This window comes from Patiria miniata, unplaced genomic scaffold, assembly GCF_015706575.1.
Source record: "Patiria miniata isolate m_02_andy unplaced genomic scaffold, ASM1570657v1 HiC_scaffold_2, whole genome shotgun sequence".
NCBI classification, from domain to species: domain Eukaryota; kingdom Metazoa; phylum Echinodermata; class Asteroidea; order Valvatida; family Asterinidae; genus Patiria; species Patiria miniata.
The window spans coordinates 12,699,469-12,718,795 of NW_024037058.1; the positions used below are offsets into that span (position 1 = coordinate 12,699,469).

Sequence of the window (19,327 nt, forward strand, 5' to 3'; positions counted from 1 at the left end):
TGTGCGCCGGTGCGCCGCGAATATTGCGCATATACGCGCATGTCACGTGTATGATCATGTTTATTGTTTTTGTGAACATTTCCACATGAACACACACACAAAAAACACGTGGCAGGCTAGGCGCGGTAACTTGTACTTGTAGTAGTGCACGCATTTTAGGGATATTTGCTTTACAGGTGACGGTGAATCATATCGGCATACTTATTTTGTTGACTGAAAAGTGTGCATACATTCTGCCGACTTTTATCAGAGCCTCAATTTCAATTTGTATTTAACCAGGCAAAGAACTACGTAACACAGTGGAGCCTTCAAATTATTTTAATCCTGTTAGAATTTAACGGTAAGTGATGTCTTCTGTAAGATGAAAATGTTGACACTTTCTGTGTAAAAAAAAGAGTCAAAGTTGTAGGCCTCCGTCAGCAATAGGAAACTAAGATTGTACTATGCAGAAATCTCAAATTTGAGTACTTTTGTGTTTGACACATTAACATTTTGATTTTCAGAGCCAGGGGGTATAGGCCTATTGTGAATAATTTAGTTCATTATTCAGCGGTGTGAAATCTGAGCTTTAACGGCTGATTTCAGCTGATTTTGTTTTGGATTTCAGCTTTTTTTTCAGCCCTTTTTCCTCACTTGCAATGTGCAGATCGAAGTATAGGAGATTTCCAAAGTTCAAATTGTTTACATATTTTTTTCATCAGGTGTTTTCAGCTCTTTTTATCAGTGAGCACTCACCCCCTTGCTTATTAACTGGTAGTTATTACAACTCTAAAATCACACTTTTCCTTCCAAAGTCTTTTATAATTTTCCTCAACTATCATACTTTTTTTCAGGATGAAAAACTGTTCAGTTAGATTGTGATATTGTGAAGCAGGTGTTCTCAATTGCCCTTTGTTGTGATTGGATTTAAATAACATAACCTGCCCACAACTAGCCCCATAAATGTGGAGAATTTACTGGACAGTACATCTGTACCTCCGTAAATAAAGGCCACACTTGGAACATGTACCCAAAAATGTCGAACTTGTCAAGTTCTTATATCCACATTTAGACTTTGTTTATAGTTTATTTATGCTTTAGAAGCACACTCACCCGCTTAAAGCGATATAAAATTAATCCCCCCTTTTTCAGACGCCTATTTTTTTGTGTAATTTCGTGTAGGAATTTAAATATGCTAACGTGTGCAAAATGAACCTGGAAATTACACAAAATATAGACGTCTGTAAAAGGGGGGATTCATTTTCTAGAGGGTGAGTGTGTGCGCTCTTCTAAAGCATAAATAAACTACAAAATTTTAAATGTGAAAATGTAAACTTGACAAAGTTCTACATTTTTGAGTGTGGCCTTTATTTACGGAGGTATAGTCCAGTAAATTGGCCACATTTACGGGGCTAGCCCACAACAGATTCACACTAATTGCAGGAAAGCAGGGAACTCAAACGCCAAACCTACACCCAATGAATGGAACAAAACCTCCTCCACCAATTGGCAATGACGTTGGCGAGGATCGGGAGGGATCAGCCAACTCGGCCGATGATTCAAGTGAGACAGGCTCCATCCCGGAGCGGGATAATTGGACCAACAAACTGGATTTTCTTCTGTCCTGCATCGGGTATGCCGTTGGCTTGGGAAATATCTGGCGATTTCCATATCTCTGCTACAAAAATGGAGGCGGTGAGTACTTAATGTCATTTCAGGAAGACACTGTTCACTTTAGGGGTTTTCTGTTCAAAATTATTGTGAACCCGACATGTACTCATTGAAAACATTTGTGAGAAAACTTTGCTCATTGGCTTAATACAGTCATGTACTGAAACAAGAACAAATCAATAAAGTAAAGAAAATTTACGAAAGCAAAATATCAGAAATCTGGCAAATTTTAGTGCTGCAATAGCTGTAACATTGAGGTTTCTGCCTGATATGACATCACACTTTTGCTCATGAATGTGGAAATTCTCATTAACATAAAAACCAAAAAGGCACCAAAAAATGTCCATAAACATAGTAAAATGAAAATTGAAAATACGGTGAAATGAGACACAAAGGTGCATTTTTCAAGAATTGCATTAAAGAAATTACATAGGGAATATACATCATTTGCTTTTGCTGTAATTTTCAGAAATGGTTGGAATTGGGGGGTTGGAAATATAAAGCAAATATAGTTACACTGACTTTTGGAGGTTTTGGGTTCGAAAATGCTATAAAAACCAAGAAAAACGATCATTTTCCTTTAGTCTGGTTCCCTGACTCCATATAAGAAGAAACAGAGCAGTTTACATACATTGGGGAATTGTAAGGTTAGGGAACCAGTCTAGCTGGCTCGTACCCGTTCATAGGTTTGTAATCGATTGTAAACAAGTGCGATGGTCAATTGGGGCCAGTATTTGAAAAAAAAGCCAGTTGTTTCCAACGCTGATCGGCCGATCAGCGTTGGAAATTGATACAAAAATACCACTTTTCTTGAAAATGACAGTATACCAGGTGCCATAATTTTACAGGATGCTTTAGACTGTCATTTACCAACATCCTATTAAGGTATTCGCAAAAACTTGGTAGTTTTATTTTTCGATGTTTGCAAATGTTGTATATTCCCTTTAAGATGGACTCAACTATACAATACTGATGGGCCTTCTGATCCATTTCTCTTCTTGCAGGTGCCTTTTTAATCCCCTACTTCTTATGCCTTCTGGTGTCCGGCATCCCTATGTTTCTTCTGGAGGTCAGTCTTGGGCAGTTCATGTCCAGGGGCTGCATCATGAGCTGGCAGATATGCCCACTCTTTCAGGGTAAAGTATCATCAATTCTTGGTCAATTTCCAGCAATGATAAATTTCTTGTAATGGCCCAGCGTTTTATTTTTTTTAAGCATGTCAGTTACATATAGAGTGGGGTTTGATTTAAAAGAATGTGATTCCAAAGGTTTGTTTCCTTCAGCAGGATACTTTACTTTACTTTACTTAGTACCGATCAAATTGCTCACTCGTGCAGAACCTTTGGGCAATTCCATGGTTAGTAACGTTACATTTTTAGCAAGTTATCATATCTTACTTGACTCTTACATGTACATGAGTTTCAAGTCACAGTTATGTTTAACCTTAAGTACATACTACCTACTACTGTATTTTAAGATACAATAGTTGGGATGGTTACCATGTATGGATAAAAGTGTAATGTCTTTGTGTAAAAAGTTTCCTCAGAAGGGATACACCTAAAGCAAAGTGTCATATTTATATTACTACGTGCTTGATGGGAAATGTTTTGGCAGATAATTGTATTCAACCAGTCTCTTTATTTTGAAGCAAGACCAATAAATGGTGGTTAGTCACGTAATGGTTAGTAAGGTTACAGCTGAGTTTGTCCGCCATCTTTGGCACCAGTTTAAAGATATGAGAAATTAATAATCAAACAAAAACCATCCTTTAGTATAGAATTTGAACCTTTCCCTATGCCTTGAAAACAAAAAAACGCACAATAACACTCACGTTTTGCATTTTAAAATAAGGTGCCAAAACGAGTACCAAAAATCCATGATTTTAGCAAAAAAATGCCAGTTTTTTTTAAACCCCAAATCATGCTAAACTACATTCCATCTCACTGTCACACCACTCAAATAAAAGGTCTTGTTGTCCTCTTTAATTTGCTGGCAAACTAGTTGTTGTGATGCTTGTAGTTCTAAAGATATAGCAAAGTTTCTTTCTTTTTTTATTTTTTTTATTTTTAAATTTTGTCCACTTCTCGCTAGAATTGCCCTTTGATTAAAATAGCAAATATCACCTTTGTTCATCACCAGGTATATTGACTCCTATTGCAATCTCCAAAAATTGTGTATTTTGTAATACGTATCATTGGTTATGATTTATGTAAAAACTGGATTTTTCTGGTTCAAACAGGCCTACAACAAAAAGTTCTAAAGGGCAACCTTGAGTTTATAACTGTATACTTATATATAAATAGCACATAAACACAACAAACAATCAAGTTAAATCCACTGTGTCCTTCATGCTATCAGAAAATCCACTTGTGATGTTTGATTTGGGCCAGCCTATTCCAATCCATAACTGTTACTGATAATTTGAAGGCTGGAATATTGATATCAGAATTTGAAACCAACCCCCCCCCCCATTGATTGAGCACAGTGTGCCTGCAACACCCATAAACCTCTTTAAAATCCATACTTTTAATGTGGCAGGACACTTTACCACAATTGTTTCCCTATTCACAAGGATATGGCTCAGTTTACCTATGGATTTGGCTGAGAGTCTCAATACAGAGGTTTAGTATTTCATTTTGTGTGTGTAATTGAAGCCAATTAGTGGAGTACCATGGCCTCATGGTCTGGGGCATTGTCACTCATTGCTTCTTTCCACCCAGGAGTTAAACTTGAAGGGAATATATATATTTGTAAACATCCAAAACCAAAACTACCAAATTATTATGAAATACCCTACTGGACTGTTAGCGAATGACAGTCTAAAGCATATAAAATCATGGCACCTGTTGTGCTGAAATTTCAAGAAAAGTGGTATTTTTGTATCAATTTCCAACGCTCGATGACAGTAGAAATGGCTGCATCTAGCTGTATACTCCCCAGGGAGCTGAGATAGTATTTGGAATGCTTTAATTGGTCCAGGGGCGGATCTAGGGGGGGGGGGGCAACGGGGGCCTTTATTGACTGCCTTTATTGTGACGTGACGTCACAATAAAGGCAGTCACTGTGTACACCACCATCTTTTCCTAAAATAAATATGGTTAAAGTGGTCACAAATTGCACCTTAAGCGGGCCCCGAACCCCTCGCCGTAACTTTATGGACCCACTTTTTGGGGGACCAGATTTTTTTTGCCCCCCCCCCTAAAAAATAAGGTGTTCTGGATCCGCCCTTGAATTTGTCCAATGATCAGGGGTAGTAATAATTTCAAGCACTTTGATGTGAGTTTAAAAGCGTTATATAAGAACATGTTGTTATTATTATTATTATTTATTAGGAGTAAAACAGCCATTTTTACCAATGCTCTCACCATGAATTAAGCCATAGATACCATACAGAGGGATTATAGCCATGTATGCAACCTTAAAGTTGGTCCAACAAAGTCCAGCAGTGTGCAGAGGAAATTTGTTGGTTTCAGAAAAGGTATCCTAATGCAAAAAAGTACCCCTATTAAATTGTGTTTAATTTTAGCAGAATGATTTTCTAGAAAACTTTTGAAAAAGACAGAGTGTGTACTGTGTAAGGTGAATTACCATGAGCACATAAATCTGACGTGGAACACAGTAGCACATTGGGGTACACTTTTCTCATGACCATGGCACACACTAGTTTTTCAATAATGTGCAGTGGGCAAGCCCATCTGAATATGCTCAACATTGCAGTGGAAATGGTGCCGAGTGAAGTTTACATGTACTTTACTTTATTGTTTTTTTTACTACCAATGGAAACTAGTAATACATGGAGTCAATAACTTCAGTTGAGTTTGTTGTCCTTCCAAGTTTAAGTGGACCCTGCACACAGAGAATAACAACTAAAATTCACGTGTCAATATTAAATTTAGGACTACCCTTTGTTCCCTGGAAAAATTAGGTCACAATCTTGACTGTTTGTTCCCTGTCAATTTATAACTTATCAGAAAAATATGACAGGTTCATTGAACATGTTTTTACTACTAGATAAACTTCCAAATTCTGTGCAAATATAACAACCAGGTGGTCAACGGAAGCCAGGGAACAATTATGGGGGGGGGGGGGAATCAACTTTAGTGGTACACTTCTTAGGGTCACTGACTTTCTACTCCACCGGAAAACAGAACAAATTCCAACATTTTTGAAAAAAAAAACATATTGAATGCACAAACGAGATACATAAGAAATGAAAAGAATTTCTTTACACATTTTTAAATTCACAATGTTTGTATTTTGTTGATTCAAATTCTGCAGCAAAATTGTTTGATGGAAAACCTGTCTCATATAGTGGGCAACCCATTTTTTAGCACATTTTATTCAGTGAAACAGAATTTACAATTATATTGAAATGAAAAAAACAATCATTTTTGCAGGATCCACCACTTTTAACACCTGTTCTGCTTAATAGAGTATTCAAAGATCAATTCAGTAACTTGTAACTAACATAAATATATATTCTGATGACATAAACTTCAACTGGGAAGGGGTCTTTCTTTGCCAAAATGAAGAGTGAAGTTGCTAATTCGAACTTTAACAAGTTAAAGGGATTTGAAAGAATGCTGAAAAAATCCTAGACATGCAATGTAACTCGGAAATGTAGCCATTTAGGGGAGAAAAGGGTTAAGGGTTATTTAAAAGTACACAAAAGTGTATGCTTTTTAATCTGTAATTTTCATGTTAAATAAATATACATGTGATTGAATTCCAAGATTAACAACCTTTTTTGAGTATTTGATCTTTTAAAATACAGGTAATTTAACTTGAAGAATAATTTTTTTTCTCAAAGATGACGATTGAGATCTGGGCTGTTTTGCCAAAGCCATCATTCATGTACCATACATACGGTACCGTGCTTACTGCAGCAGATGATTTTGCATTAATAAAAATATATTTCATGGTTTAGCAAGGAGTGTTTACTTGTGTGTAAGGATTCTGTGCTTACCGGTGCACATATTCTGTGATTGTTCTGTGAGCAAATTCCATGGTTCGCAGAGCCATGAAATTGGGCTGTGGTCTTGGATCACGGATTACCCGCATTACAAACTATGGTACCAACGGAAATGTCCAAAAATGCGTCACTTGACGCATCTTTGGAAATGGCCTTCTTGATTGTTTTCTTCGAAATGACAGCATGCCAGAAAGAATAATTTCACAGGGAGTTTATTGCCATCCCCATCTTTAAACCAAGTAAGCTTTCAAACAATAATTTCGTGAGCTACGTTTTGGATATACATGTACATGTATGTACAAATGCAAATGATCCACTCTAAGTTAATACAAACCTGACAATATTCTATATATCTTGCAGGGGTTGGGTATGCAACGACTATAGTGGCCACTCTCTGCAATCAGTACTACATTGTCATCCTAGCCTGGGCACTGTATTACTTTTTCAAGTCAATGACATTGGAACTGCCCTGGGCTACCTGCGGAAATACGTGGAACACGGATCAGTGCATAGAATCCAAAGAGGAGGTGATGATTGTAATGCCTTTTCTTAAAGATGCGTTCCCGTGCTATTTCAAATTTCGAAATTTCGAAGTTTATAGTTATTGAATTATTTCTTTTTTCTCCAACAGTCAAATTATTTGTGGCTCAACAATAACTCTGCTCTCACAGGGCGGGGTCATTTGTGTGCAAAATGAAAGCCTTTTTTTTTACAAAAATTGGGGGAAAAGTATTTTATTTATCATTGAAAACAAAATATATAAGTTGAACAGTCTTCTATGCAAACAAAACAAACAGATCTTCCCTTTAACAAGTACAGTTTAATTTTTGAAAGCAGACTTTCCTTGGCATAAATGCCTAGCTGCAGTTTGTGACGTCACTTTAATAGGTGACAACAGAGGAATATTTGTTTAAAAATGAGTTTCATGCATTCCTTGAATGAACTGATACCCCTCTTTCGTACAGCTTCCAAACTCACTGTTAGATGCAAAATTATAGTCTAAAACTTTATAGTATAATTTATAATGTAAACAGTTGATAACACAAATTTGCAAACCTGAACATTGTTGTTTGGTCGTTTCTCCATTTCAAGCTCTACCCATACAAGCATCTGGTTTTAACAGTTGTAACCGTGATTGGAGCAAAGGCTTTGACCCTCAAGGCCAAGGCCAAGGCCAAGGCTTTGACCCTCAAGGCCAAGGCCAAGGCCAAGGCTTTGACCCTCAAGCCTCGAGGCCAAGGCCAAGGCTTAACCCTCAAGGCCAAGGCCAAGGCCAAGGCCCTGTTTTATGAAATGACCACTGATATAGAACTAATTATAGTCACATGAGTGACACATCATCACGCAAGGGCGGATCCAGAACACAATTGGGGGGGGGGGAAAGAAATTTTGGTCCCCCAAAAAGTCGGTCAAAAAATGACGGCTTGGGCTTCGGGGCCCCGAAAAAAATTTGGATTCGAGATGCTCTGTGGTGCGATTTGAGGCAATTTCTGACCATTTTAACCGATGTTTTTTGAGGAAAAGATGGTGGTGTACTCATTGCCTGCCTTTATTACGACGTCACATAACAAAAAATGGTTTCGTTTTTTTTTGGGGGGGGGGGGGGGGCATGGCCCCTTTTGGCCCTTATCTGCCCTTATCATCACAAATTGCTCGTTACGAAGTACAACATTTCTTTAATTGCAATCAACATGCTCGCATAGGTCTACACCGTGTTATGACTGCACTGTATCTATTAAAGTATAAGTTCAGGTCTTCATTATGGTTTAACTAAACAAAATAATGATTTACTTCTATATTGACACACAATTCTCCCAAGTGTAACAAAAGGGGGATCCAAGAAACTGATTTGGGAATTTTTTATTTGCTGGCCCAACATGGTCAGAAATATCAGCATTATCTAAAACAGATACATGCAAATCTTTAGCACTTATCAGGGAGCCATATACAACCAATCAGATCTATTCCATAGTTATATGCAATTAAAGTGATCATCTCATTAGCCCCACAAGTGTACGGAATATTTTTGCAGCAAATCTACTACAATGGTAACATATGTGATGCTACAAAAGTGGAAGAGTGCCCAACACACAAATCTACAGGGTGCTTCCCTCCTCCATGGTAATACAATTAAAATGGTAACAGCAAAATTTCGAACAGATTTATCTGGAAAATGCAAAAATCTATGGGCCTTGAAGAGCCTTGACTCAAAATTGCAAGGCCCTGAACCCTCAAGGCCAAGGCCAAGGCCAAGGCTTTTGCCCTCAAGCCTCGAGGCCAAGGCCAAGGCCCTAAAATCCAGCCTTAAGGCAGCCTTAAGGCCAAGGCCCAGCATCAAGGCACTACATCACTGACCGTGACACTTGTTTTCTAGGGATCTAAAGTTGAATGCATGAACTACACTGTTGTTAACGGAACCAACTACACGGACTACATGTACGCACTGCCTGATGAATTCACAGAGGAGGTGAATCTCACCAACTTCAATGAAACACTGTTGCCTGACTGTGCCGATGTAATTGGGTCCCGTGTGTCTTCTGTGCAGGAGTTCTGGGAGTAAGTATTAAAGGGCCTGTGCAATGTAATTCTTTTGATGCTATCCTTAAAAATGCACCTGATTTCCATTTAACCTCATTTTCAATTTTCGTTTTGCCATTTTGGTGCCCTCTTGGTTCTTATGTAGCTGGAGTTACCCAGCCCTAAATTTTATCATTGGGTTGTCATGACAACCCAATGATAAAATTTAGGGCTGGGTTACTCCAGCTAGTTCTTATGCTAATGCAAATTTCCTTATTCATGAGCAAAACTGTGATGTCATTCCAGGCAAAAACTTCAATGCTACAGCGATTTCAGCACAAAACGTTTCTAATATTTTTGATATTTTGCCGCCATAAATGTCCTTTCTTTGGTGATTTGTTGCTGTGTAAGTACATGGCAGTAAGCAAATGATCAACTCTTCCTGACAAATGTTTTCAGTGAGCAAATTTGGGGTCCACAATTTGAACAGAAAACCCCTAAACTGTCTTCCTGAAATGACATCATAGCATCAGAACTCTGAGTCGGACTCGAGTCGAGTCATTGACTCGAGTCATTACAACTCTGAGGGATGGATGGTTTGGTCTACGCATAATTGAATAGGAGCTGGTTGGATTTTGCATATAGCAGGTACCATTTCGAGCTGATTTTTTTTCTTGAAAGAAACAAGGTGCTGCAGTTATCAGGAGGACTTGATGAGATTGGCACGCTGGTCTGGCCCCTGGTGCTGTGTCTCTTTCTAGCCTGGGTCCTTGTGTATTTCATTGTATGGAAAGGGGTCAAGAGTTCAGGCAAGGTAAATGAATATTCATAAGTTACTGGAATGAATATTAATATGTTGCCTGGAAGTTTAAATATTCATGAAGTTAGGCAAGGCCTTGATCATATGTAATTTAGACATCAAATGTTTCAGTTTTGAAGAAAAAGCTCCTAAATTCCAGAAAAAGAACTTTGCTTAGATATACTTTGTAAAATGTATTATTAAGGTCTGAAAGGAAAGAGAAGTAAACATTTATTAAGCAAACTCTAAGATAAAGTGATGATAAAATAATAGTGTAGAGATGATAAAATAATAGTTGTTGGCACAAATGTTTAAACACATGCACATTTATATAGTACCACCGACATGGAACTAAATAGTAAATGGTGAGGAATATGATAAACGTTTTTCAGTGAATGATGGATGGCCAGCAATAAGGTTCCGGGCCTGGAAATTTGAGCAATTCATGACTTTTTGTCCTGCAGCGCCATTTCAATCCTGATCTTAAACTGCTATTTGAAATTGTAGTCCAACAGCAGTTGTTTGTTTTGCTGCTAATATGCTAATATGAAACAGTTCAGCGTGTTGTCTGTACACTTCTTGGGAGTGTACCACGTAAGGGATTGAAGCATTCATCGTGGCAGCGTATGGTTCAGAATAACCCGCACACTGAGCAATAATTTTGGACAATAAACTTACACATGTACTACAGCCGTTACTCTAGGAGGATGCTTCTGAGTGACACTGATCACTTGCTCAGATTTGTCTGTAATTATTTCTGCACAGGTTGTGTACTTCACGGCTACCTTCCCATACGTGGTACTGACCATCATGCTGATCCGTGGTGTCACACTGCCTGGAGCTGGCACAGGGCTCTTGTTCTACCTCAGACCTGACATATCCCGCTTGAAAGATGCTCAGGTACAATTTACATGACATTTGCTGTTTCTTGAACACTTGCAATGATGAATGAGAAAAACGTAAAACAGCTCTGTACAGGAGTGCTCAATGACTGACAACTTCATAAGTTTGTACACGTTTAAAGTCCAAATGTTCCTCATTTTCAAAATAAATATGTGACAATTTGCTCTGAATCACTGCTTCCGCCCTGCCTTTGAATCTCAGTACACTCTTGACATTTTTGAATTGGGATGAGATATGACAAAAGGCATAGTCTTGTCACTTTCACACATATGCCACTTTGTCACTCAATGTAAATGAAGCTATGACCAAAAAAGTGCTTGATTTCAAAGAGTGCTTTTGACCGGACCACAGAATAGGGTAAAAAAAAATGTCTTTTTAAAACTGATATTAACGCCACCAGTGAAGTGTTATTACTTAATAGATGAACAATAATTATCATACTTTTTGAAACGTTACTTTCTTCTCTTGTTGGAGTTAGACTTGAAAATCTTCATTGTTGTCTAAGATAAAGCCACATAATTATCGAAACATCTTTAAGTTGCTGCAGGCTGGGATACAGATCAGACTTTTCAAATAAACATTTTACAGTATAGCTCTTTTTATTGGAATACTGTTTCAATTTCAGATGTGTATGTTTTCTCAAAAGACATTATAAAAACGGCGCTTTAAATAGGCATAAGTTAGTATGTGTAATAATTGGGCTAATCTATCTAATTCATGCAGATTGTGACTATTTTTCACATACTACCCGCCAAACCCTACCCCCCCCCCCCCCAAATGCTTGTTTCTCTTCTGTAGGTGTGGATTGATGCCGGGTCACAGATATTTTACTCCTATGCCGTTGGCTTTGGGACACTGACCGCACTTGGCAGCTACAATAAATTCCACAATAACTGCTACAGGTATGACTATCCTCAGTTGTACAAATCCCTGTTTTTATTTCCCGTCGAGTTGTGGGGACAAGGTACAAATGTTATTATCTTACCCATTGATATCCCCGATTATGGGTTAAAGAGCAACATTTCTTCACATCTAGAGTTTTAAGTATGTCTATCAAGTTTTTCTGTGAATCTGAATGTTTTTACTGTGTTCCTATGCAGAACATATCATCTGAGAAGCTTTTATTGACTTGTCTTTTGATTAGTTTGCTCATTTCTTTATGGGCTCCGTGCACAAGTACCCCTTGAACAGTAAAGAAGGGAGAGTAGGGGGTGACTACATGGAGTCGTGCATACTTCGAGCTGTATGCCCTCGGATCCAAGGGGGCCAAGGGCGGATCCAGGGGGCCAACTGGGGCAGTTGCCCCCCCCCCCCCCAAAAAAAAAAAACGAACCCCTTTTTTTTTAAAGTGATGTCGCAATAAGGCAGGCACTGCGTAGGCCTACACCACCATCTTTTCCTAAAAAAAATAATTGGTTAAAGTGGACAGACATTGCCTCAGATTGCACCACACAGCATCTCGAATCCACACATTTTTCGGGGCCCGCTTTTAAGTTTTTTGACCAACTTTTTGAGGGACAAAATAAAATTAATTTTAGGCCCCCCAAAAAAATTGTGTTCTGGATCCGTCCTTGGCGGGAACCAGTGCGTGCACACTGAGTGTGCCGTCATGGGGCTCCATCTCGAAGAAGGTAAAGAAGCACACATTCTTGTTTACGCATGGAGCCTATTTCTAGTCTTTTCGGGTTATACAGTGGAACGCCGCCATACCGAACACTGCAATGCCGATTATTTGGCTATACCCAGCATCCTTGGCTCCCAGTTTTAATGTACAAAACGTACCGAAAACTGTTGTTGAGATAGTCAACAAATCTACCAGTTGTATTAAACGCTATTTGGGCCACTTTTAATTCCCGAACATCAAACTACATGTAGTTCAGGGTTCGACGTTAATTTTTATTTTCACTAGCCAGGCGGGCTACTGAAACAGACTCATAACTAGCCCGCGGGCATTTTCACTAGCCCGCATGTTTTTCTCATAAACAACAATTTGCATATATATAAAACGTGTATTCTGAGGCAATCTTGTCAGTGTTTTTCATAAATGGATCTAATAATTTAACCCTCAACGGTTAATTCAAATTAGACACAAATTAATACAGGTTTGTCCTTTCATCTTTGCCGTGGCCAAATAATTGTTGACTTGCCAACCGGGCTACTTAATGAATACGTTGACTAGCCCGCCGCTGTTTTGACTAGCATTTGGCTAGCGGGCTACCGCTAAAGTCGAACACTGCCATAGTTACATCATGTTCGAATGTTGAAGAGCGATAGATTTTTTTCCCAAGGAATAGAAGGGAAAACCACTCGTTGCTATTAATTTCGTGATGACTCCTCTTGCGGCCGCGGGATGTGAGAAATGCCAGTTCACTATTAGTCAAAAGAGGGTACCACTGGTTCAAAATCGCTATACCGAACGATTGTTATTACAAACACTCTCTGTGGATCCCGTAATGTTCGTTAAAAGCGGCGTTCCACTATATAATGTTAGTATTCAGTTGATCATAGATATGGTAATATTATAGCAGATGCTGCTTACGACACCGAGGTTGTCTTGCTCTCAAATGATAAAGCGAATGATCAGTTAACCAGTTAAGCTGTTTGTTGATGTTTGTGTGCTGATAATGTTTTAATATCGGACTTCGAGCTTCCGTGTTTTAAATGTGTAAACACCGTTTTACCCAGTTCTGTCTGAAGGCACATTCGGTGTCAGTGTTACGTCTAAATTAATACATTTTTTGCTCATATTTTTGTCAAAGTACATGTACATTCAAATGATTTCAAACTTTCTCAATTATTGAAACACCCTAAGACAAATATCATGTTGAGCAAATTGTTTAGACTGCATTGATACTTTTAATAACATAACCAAATATTTGGATGTAACATGCACTGTGTCCCAACCCGGTGGAATGACCCACATAGTGTACATGTATGCAAGATTGCTTAGACTTATTTTTCTTTTCATCCTTTGGAAATAATTTTTTTCAGTTTGTTTAACCTTACTATTGACAGAGACACACTGATTGTGACAGCTTTCAACTGCTGCACCAGCCTCTACGGAGGTCTGGTGATCTTCTCAGTGCTGGGCTTCATGGCATATGAGCAAGACGTGTCGGTTGGGGAAGTTGCCAAAGCAGGTAACGTTAACTTAACCATTGCTATGGCGCCACACTATTGTTAAAAGTGTGGATTCTGCGTATAGCCGTCTTCACACGTTACCCGGCCGCCGTGGGTTGTACCACTTGGTACTTGTTTATTGTCCCTTTTTGTGTACATATAGGTCCAGGGCTTGCCTTCATAGCCTACCCCAAGGCAGTATCCCTGATGCCTGCTGCTCCGTTCTGGTCTTTTCTCTTCTTCTTCATGATACTGTTAGTTGGTTTAGACAGTCAGGTACATTTTTTTCTTTTCACTTCAAAATCTCAGCAAGGATATGGTTAAAGAAGAAAATGCTGGCAAGAGTTTCATTGATGCACCACTTTCAAAATGTAGGATATGAAAGCCCAATGCATAAGCTTTCTTTTAGTACAAGAATCATTCAAATCATTCATGTACTTTTCAAGTTACGGAATTTAAACACAACCACCAGTTTAAAGTTCTGTCCACGGATCACAAAAAGGTTCTTTCATCAAAACGAACACAAAGCACACAGGGATATGTGTGAATCGTTTTCATTTTGCTGAAAGAACGCACACCTTTTGTGTGATCTGTGGACACAGAACTTTAAAACGGTGGTTGTGTTTAAAATTTCGTAACTTGAAAAGTACATGTGTGATTTGAATGATTCTTGTACTAAAAGAAAGCTTATGAATTGGGCTTTCATATCCTAGATTTCGAAAGTGCTACATGCAATAGTCCCGACATTTGGGTTTCATTTCTTTTGACTCACCATGTACATTGTATGTACGTGTATGTATTTATTGAACTATTAAAAGTGCCAAACTTCACAGTAAAAATGGCAGCTTCCTTAATAAGGGATCTATCTGCTACATGTACATGTAAACAGTATACATGTACATTGTCACAATTTGTGTATAGAGTCCAAAACTAGCAAAATTTTGTAAACTTTTTAACCTTTGGCCTTGTATACAAATAATGAATGTTTGTGAGTGCAATGGTAAGAATAATTTCATGAGGTGACAGATGAAATTATTCTTTCCATTGCACGAACGTGAAACATTCATTATTTGTTTTATATAACACCTGATAAATCCTTGTCATCTGATTGGTTGACCTTTAATAGCCAATATATTCAGGTAAAAGTTTGACAAGTTCATCATATTTATGTTAATGCAAACTGTTCAGCAGGTTGAGAACAATCATATTTAATTCATCTCGATTTAAAACAGCGCCACCACCAGCAGCAGAGACACCGTGCAATGGAAGTTCTATTCAGCGTGCAATAGAACTTCCATTGCACTGCGTGCCATGCGTGCGCCGTTCATTGGTACGAATAATTCAATGACATGTGATCAACGATCCACCAATCAGATGATGGGGATTTATTCAGGTGTTGTATAATATCTATTAAACCATTGCTATGACGTCACACTATTGTTAAAAGTGTGGATTCGGATCTACGAATCTCTTACACTGGTCACAAAGTGTGGATTCGGAACGAAGAATCTTTAGTAAAGTGTGGATTCGGAATTACGAATCCACACTTTGAAAACGTCGGACAATTGTAATTCTCCATAATGAGCATGAATAGGACCATCTGCGTGAAAATTTGCTTTCCGAAAATTACCAATGCATCTTCACTGTCAGATTTTCCGCCGTCACTGCAAAATCTACTTTAGTCAGAAAGACATCGTAGTCTCAACTATCCATTTTGACGTATGTGGCGATACACATGCTAAACACGCCAGGAAACAATGTTGCAACCTGACGCCACTTCCGCACTTGTGTACAACGTTTATGGAGAGTCATTTCAAGTATTTCCTAACAATTTTGGAAACATTTATCAGTCCCAGATTCATGTCTCAGTCTTATTATCAATTTTGCAACAACTAAAATGGCCTTCATTGAGATGATATATGAAGAAAAAAGTGGCGTCAGGTTGCAGCATTCTTTCTTATACTTCTGTTGACGCAATGGTTTAAGTCGAAGAATACACTCGCAAGTGTGGATTCTTAATTTACGAATTCACTCGGCGCTTCGCGCCTCGTGAATTCTTAAATTACGAATCCACACTTTCTCGTGTATTCTCCTTAACTTAACCACTGGTTTTGGATTACAATTTCTGCATCATGGTGTCGCCTTAAATTGTTAGCTATCCCCCAACATGCAAAGTAACGAGCTGTATATTGCCATCATTTCTCCCGCTTTTTGTGCAGTTTGTTGCAGTGGAGGGCCTGCTCACGGCCTTGGTGGACATTTTCCCGCGTCAACTCAGTGGCGGGCGCCGGCGGGAAATCTTCACACTTGTCATTTGCTTTGCAATGTTTCTGGCAGGCCTTATCTTTGTCACAAATGTAAGCCTCACTAAAAGTGTATGTCTACGGAAATGCAGCATAATTGTATCTAACCTTGTTCATTTACACCTGTATGCACCAAAAGGTAAGCTCCTGTTCACAATGCAATGATGTACAAAGGCACTCGCACATCAAATTTGTTTAAAAGACAAGATGGGTGCTTGAAGAACTCATTTTAAATCAGCAGAAGTTGTAGATTTATATTATACTCACGACTGTCACTTATAATAATACAATAATATCTAGATTTATGTTGTGGAAAAACACCTGGCTGTTTCGGCATTTAGTTATACATGTATTGCATTTGTATGTCATGTTATAGACTGATAGGACACGTACATGTGCAGTAGAAAGTTGTAGAGTGATCAGGAGCAATAGTTCTGTAGATATAGGCCAAATAGAAAAATGCATCTTTAATGTGACGTCACGTCATGTGATGACGTCATCATGACATCACTTCAATTTTCATCTAAAACTCATCCCGGCTTAGGCTCGTACCAAGTGACAACGAAATTGGACATATAGTTCTAGTGCAGACATAGGCCATACAAAAATGTACCTTTAATGTTACATCACACAATGTGTGATGACGTCATGATTATGTCACTTAACAATTCATCTGTAACACATCCCAGTCTAGTACATACCAAGTTATAACCAAATCAGGCCTATATAGTTCTATCGATATAGGCCTTAAAAAAATGCATTTTTAATGTGACGTCACATGACACATGATGACGTCATCGTTTGTCACTTAAATTGTTATCTACAACACATCCCGGTTTGGGCATACCAAGTTACAACCAACTCGGAGCTACATGCATATAGTTCTGCAGATATAGGTCTTAGAATAAATGCACCTTTAATGTCACATGACATAAAACGTGATGAAAGCAGCATAACGAATCTTCAGTTTTCATCTATAACACATCCCGGTCTAGGTACATATAACCAACTTTCAACCCAATTGGACCTGTAGTTCTGTAGATATAGGCCTTCAAAATATGCTCCTTTAATGTGATGTCAAGTGACTCACGATGACGTCAATGTTTGGCACACATCTGCCTGTGCTGGTCTATGTGGGTGTGTGCCAAGTATAAAGACAATCGGATTGATGTAACGTACATACAATGCTATGGGCATGACTGAAAAAAAAAATTCTGTTTCGGCAAAGGTGCTGAAACAGCCAATTATCGCTTCACAATTATTATCCCTAGTCATCAGGAATGAGACCCTTTTTCTGCAGCAGCTCGAGATCAGCGCAATTTGGTCGCTACATTGTACCTTCACAGGTACCCATTTATACTCCTGGGTGGAGAGAGGCAATTGTAGTAAAGTGTCACATGCATTGTAATACACGTTTGAACAGTACTTCATTTTGTTTTTCTTTTTCAGGGTGGGATGTATGTCTTTAAGCTGTATGACCATTATTCCGCCAGTTATCCATTGTTCCTGATTGGTGCAGTGGAAGCAGCTGTGATAGCATGGGTGTATGGTACGTAGCACACAGCCATAAAGGGTGCAACTCAGTAAATAGGCCAAAAATCTGTCGGCCGAGCTCTTAAATAATTGCTTTACATTTGTTTCCAGTAAGCCATTTGTGAGAGACCTATTCCCTTTGAGATTTAAATTTGAAAAAAAAAAATCTGGTACACTGACTTGCTCAGAATGCTAAGCACATTTTAACATTGAATTCTCCAGACCAAAGACACTGTTGCTAATCACATGATTTGGGGCAAGCTCTTGCATAGTTACGAAAGAGACGCTCCGCACTAATACATTGTTCACAATTGGTAAGAAAGGCTCAAAGACACCAGACCATGCCAGAGCTGGGCATTGCTAGTATAAGGCTTGCCCCGAATCACGTGATATAGTAATAGTCTCTTTGGTCGGGAGAATGCAAAGCTAAACGTGCAAAGGGTTAGATTAAGTCAGCGTTCCAGATTTTATTTAAATTTAACTTGCAAATGGCTTATTCTGAGCATTTCAGATGCAATTTGGTACGAAAGGGGTGCTATTAAACCATGTTGCAGAGAGATCCTTTTTTTTCAAAATGGCTACTTTTCCAGTTTGGGAAATATCATTCGTTTTAAGGGTGGTCTTTTTTGGGTGAAAATTTCTCCAAAAAGTCATTGGTCAACCCATCAAATATTGAAAGGAAAACGAAAGATGACATGTTGATCATCATATATCTGTGCAGCCTGAACACCTGTGAGAGTTCGGAGTATTTTTAAAAGAATTTTGAAGTATAGAGAAGTGAGCATACTATGGCCGTACAATTCACAAAAGCCCCCCATCAATGGCCAAAGCATTGTGCAAGCATAGGTGCAAGCTATCGTACAAAACAAGTGCCCATGATGGATTATCTGAACAATAGCTGGCACAATGCCTTCAACCATTGAAGGGGGCCTCCATGAGCTCCGAATCATCTATACCTGGAATTGTTTTTTGTCAAGATTTTTTTAAAAGGTTTTCTGGTTCGACTTTCCAAAAGTGAAAGGTACTTACACTGTACACATAACTTCAGTTTGCATAGCCGCCAACTATTACGAAATCATCGTAATGATTACGAATTAATGAAAAAGAAATACAAAAATACGAATTCACTCTTGAAAATTACGCATTTCAACCAAATGCAGAATTAAGTCAAGGCATTCGGGTGGATACTTTTTTTCTCGTGTACTTACGTTGATTTCATTGCAAACAAAACCGAAACACAGAAAAATCGGTAGTATAAGTATCAATGTACTGATATTACCTTGTTTTCATTGCAACAAAACCGAAACGCCGAAAAATCCGTTTGTATGGAGTACCGAAGTGAATACGTCACGCGCACAAAATGTGTGTAAAAAGAAATTAGCCTGTGATTCAGCCCGAGAACCAACACGCGCGCGTACTCCATTCGTTTGCACTACACTTTCTGGTTCTAAATGACGTCACACTTTGGTACTCCATAGTATTGATGTTGCAGCACTTGTTTTGCAAGGTACCGGTATATGTCGACAGCAT

At 38.6% G+C, this 19,327-nt stretch overlaps 1 protein-coding gene across 3 annotated transcripts in view; it reads left to right on the forward strand.

The window, feature by feature from the left end:
- LOC119726544 (sodium- and chloride-dependent creatine transporter 1-like) overlaps window positions 1–19,327 on the forward strand; it is a 25,653-nt gene continuing 6,326 nt past the window's right edge. The window contains exons 1-12 of one of the 3 annotated variants that reach the window (XM_038198274.1): window positions 1–340; window positions 1,406–1,674; window positions 2,655–2,786; window positions 6,983–7,149; window positions 8,997–9,178; window positions 9,821–9,953; window positions 10,704–10,838; window positions 11,640–11,743; window positions 13,833–13,981; window positions 14,125–14,237; window positions 16,181–16,318; window positions 17,714–17,813. In XM_038198274.1, coding sequence (XP_038054202.1) covers window positions 1,458–1,674; window positions 2,655–2,786; window positions 6,983–7,149; window positions 8,997–9,178; window positions 9,821–9,953; window positions 10,704–10,838; window positions 11,640–11,743; window positions 13,833–13,981; window positions 14,125–14,237; window positions 16,181–16,318; window positions 17,714–17,813 — 1,570 coding nt within the window. In that variant the 5' untranslated portion in view covers window positions 1–340; window positions 1,406–1,457. The remainder of the gene's footprint in view (window positions 341–1,405; window positions 1,675–2,654; window positions 2,787–6,982; window positions 7,150–8,996; window positions 9,179–9,820; window positions 9,954–10,703; window positions 10,839–11,639; window positions 11,744–13,832; window positions 13,982–14,124; window positions 14,238–16,180; window positions 16,319–17,713; window positions 17,814–19,327) is intronic. The other 2 variants (XM_038198272.1, XM_038198275.1) reach the window with 2 other exon arrangements.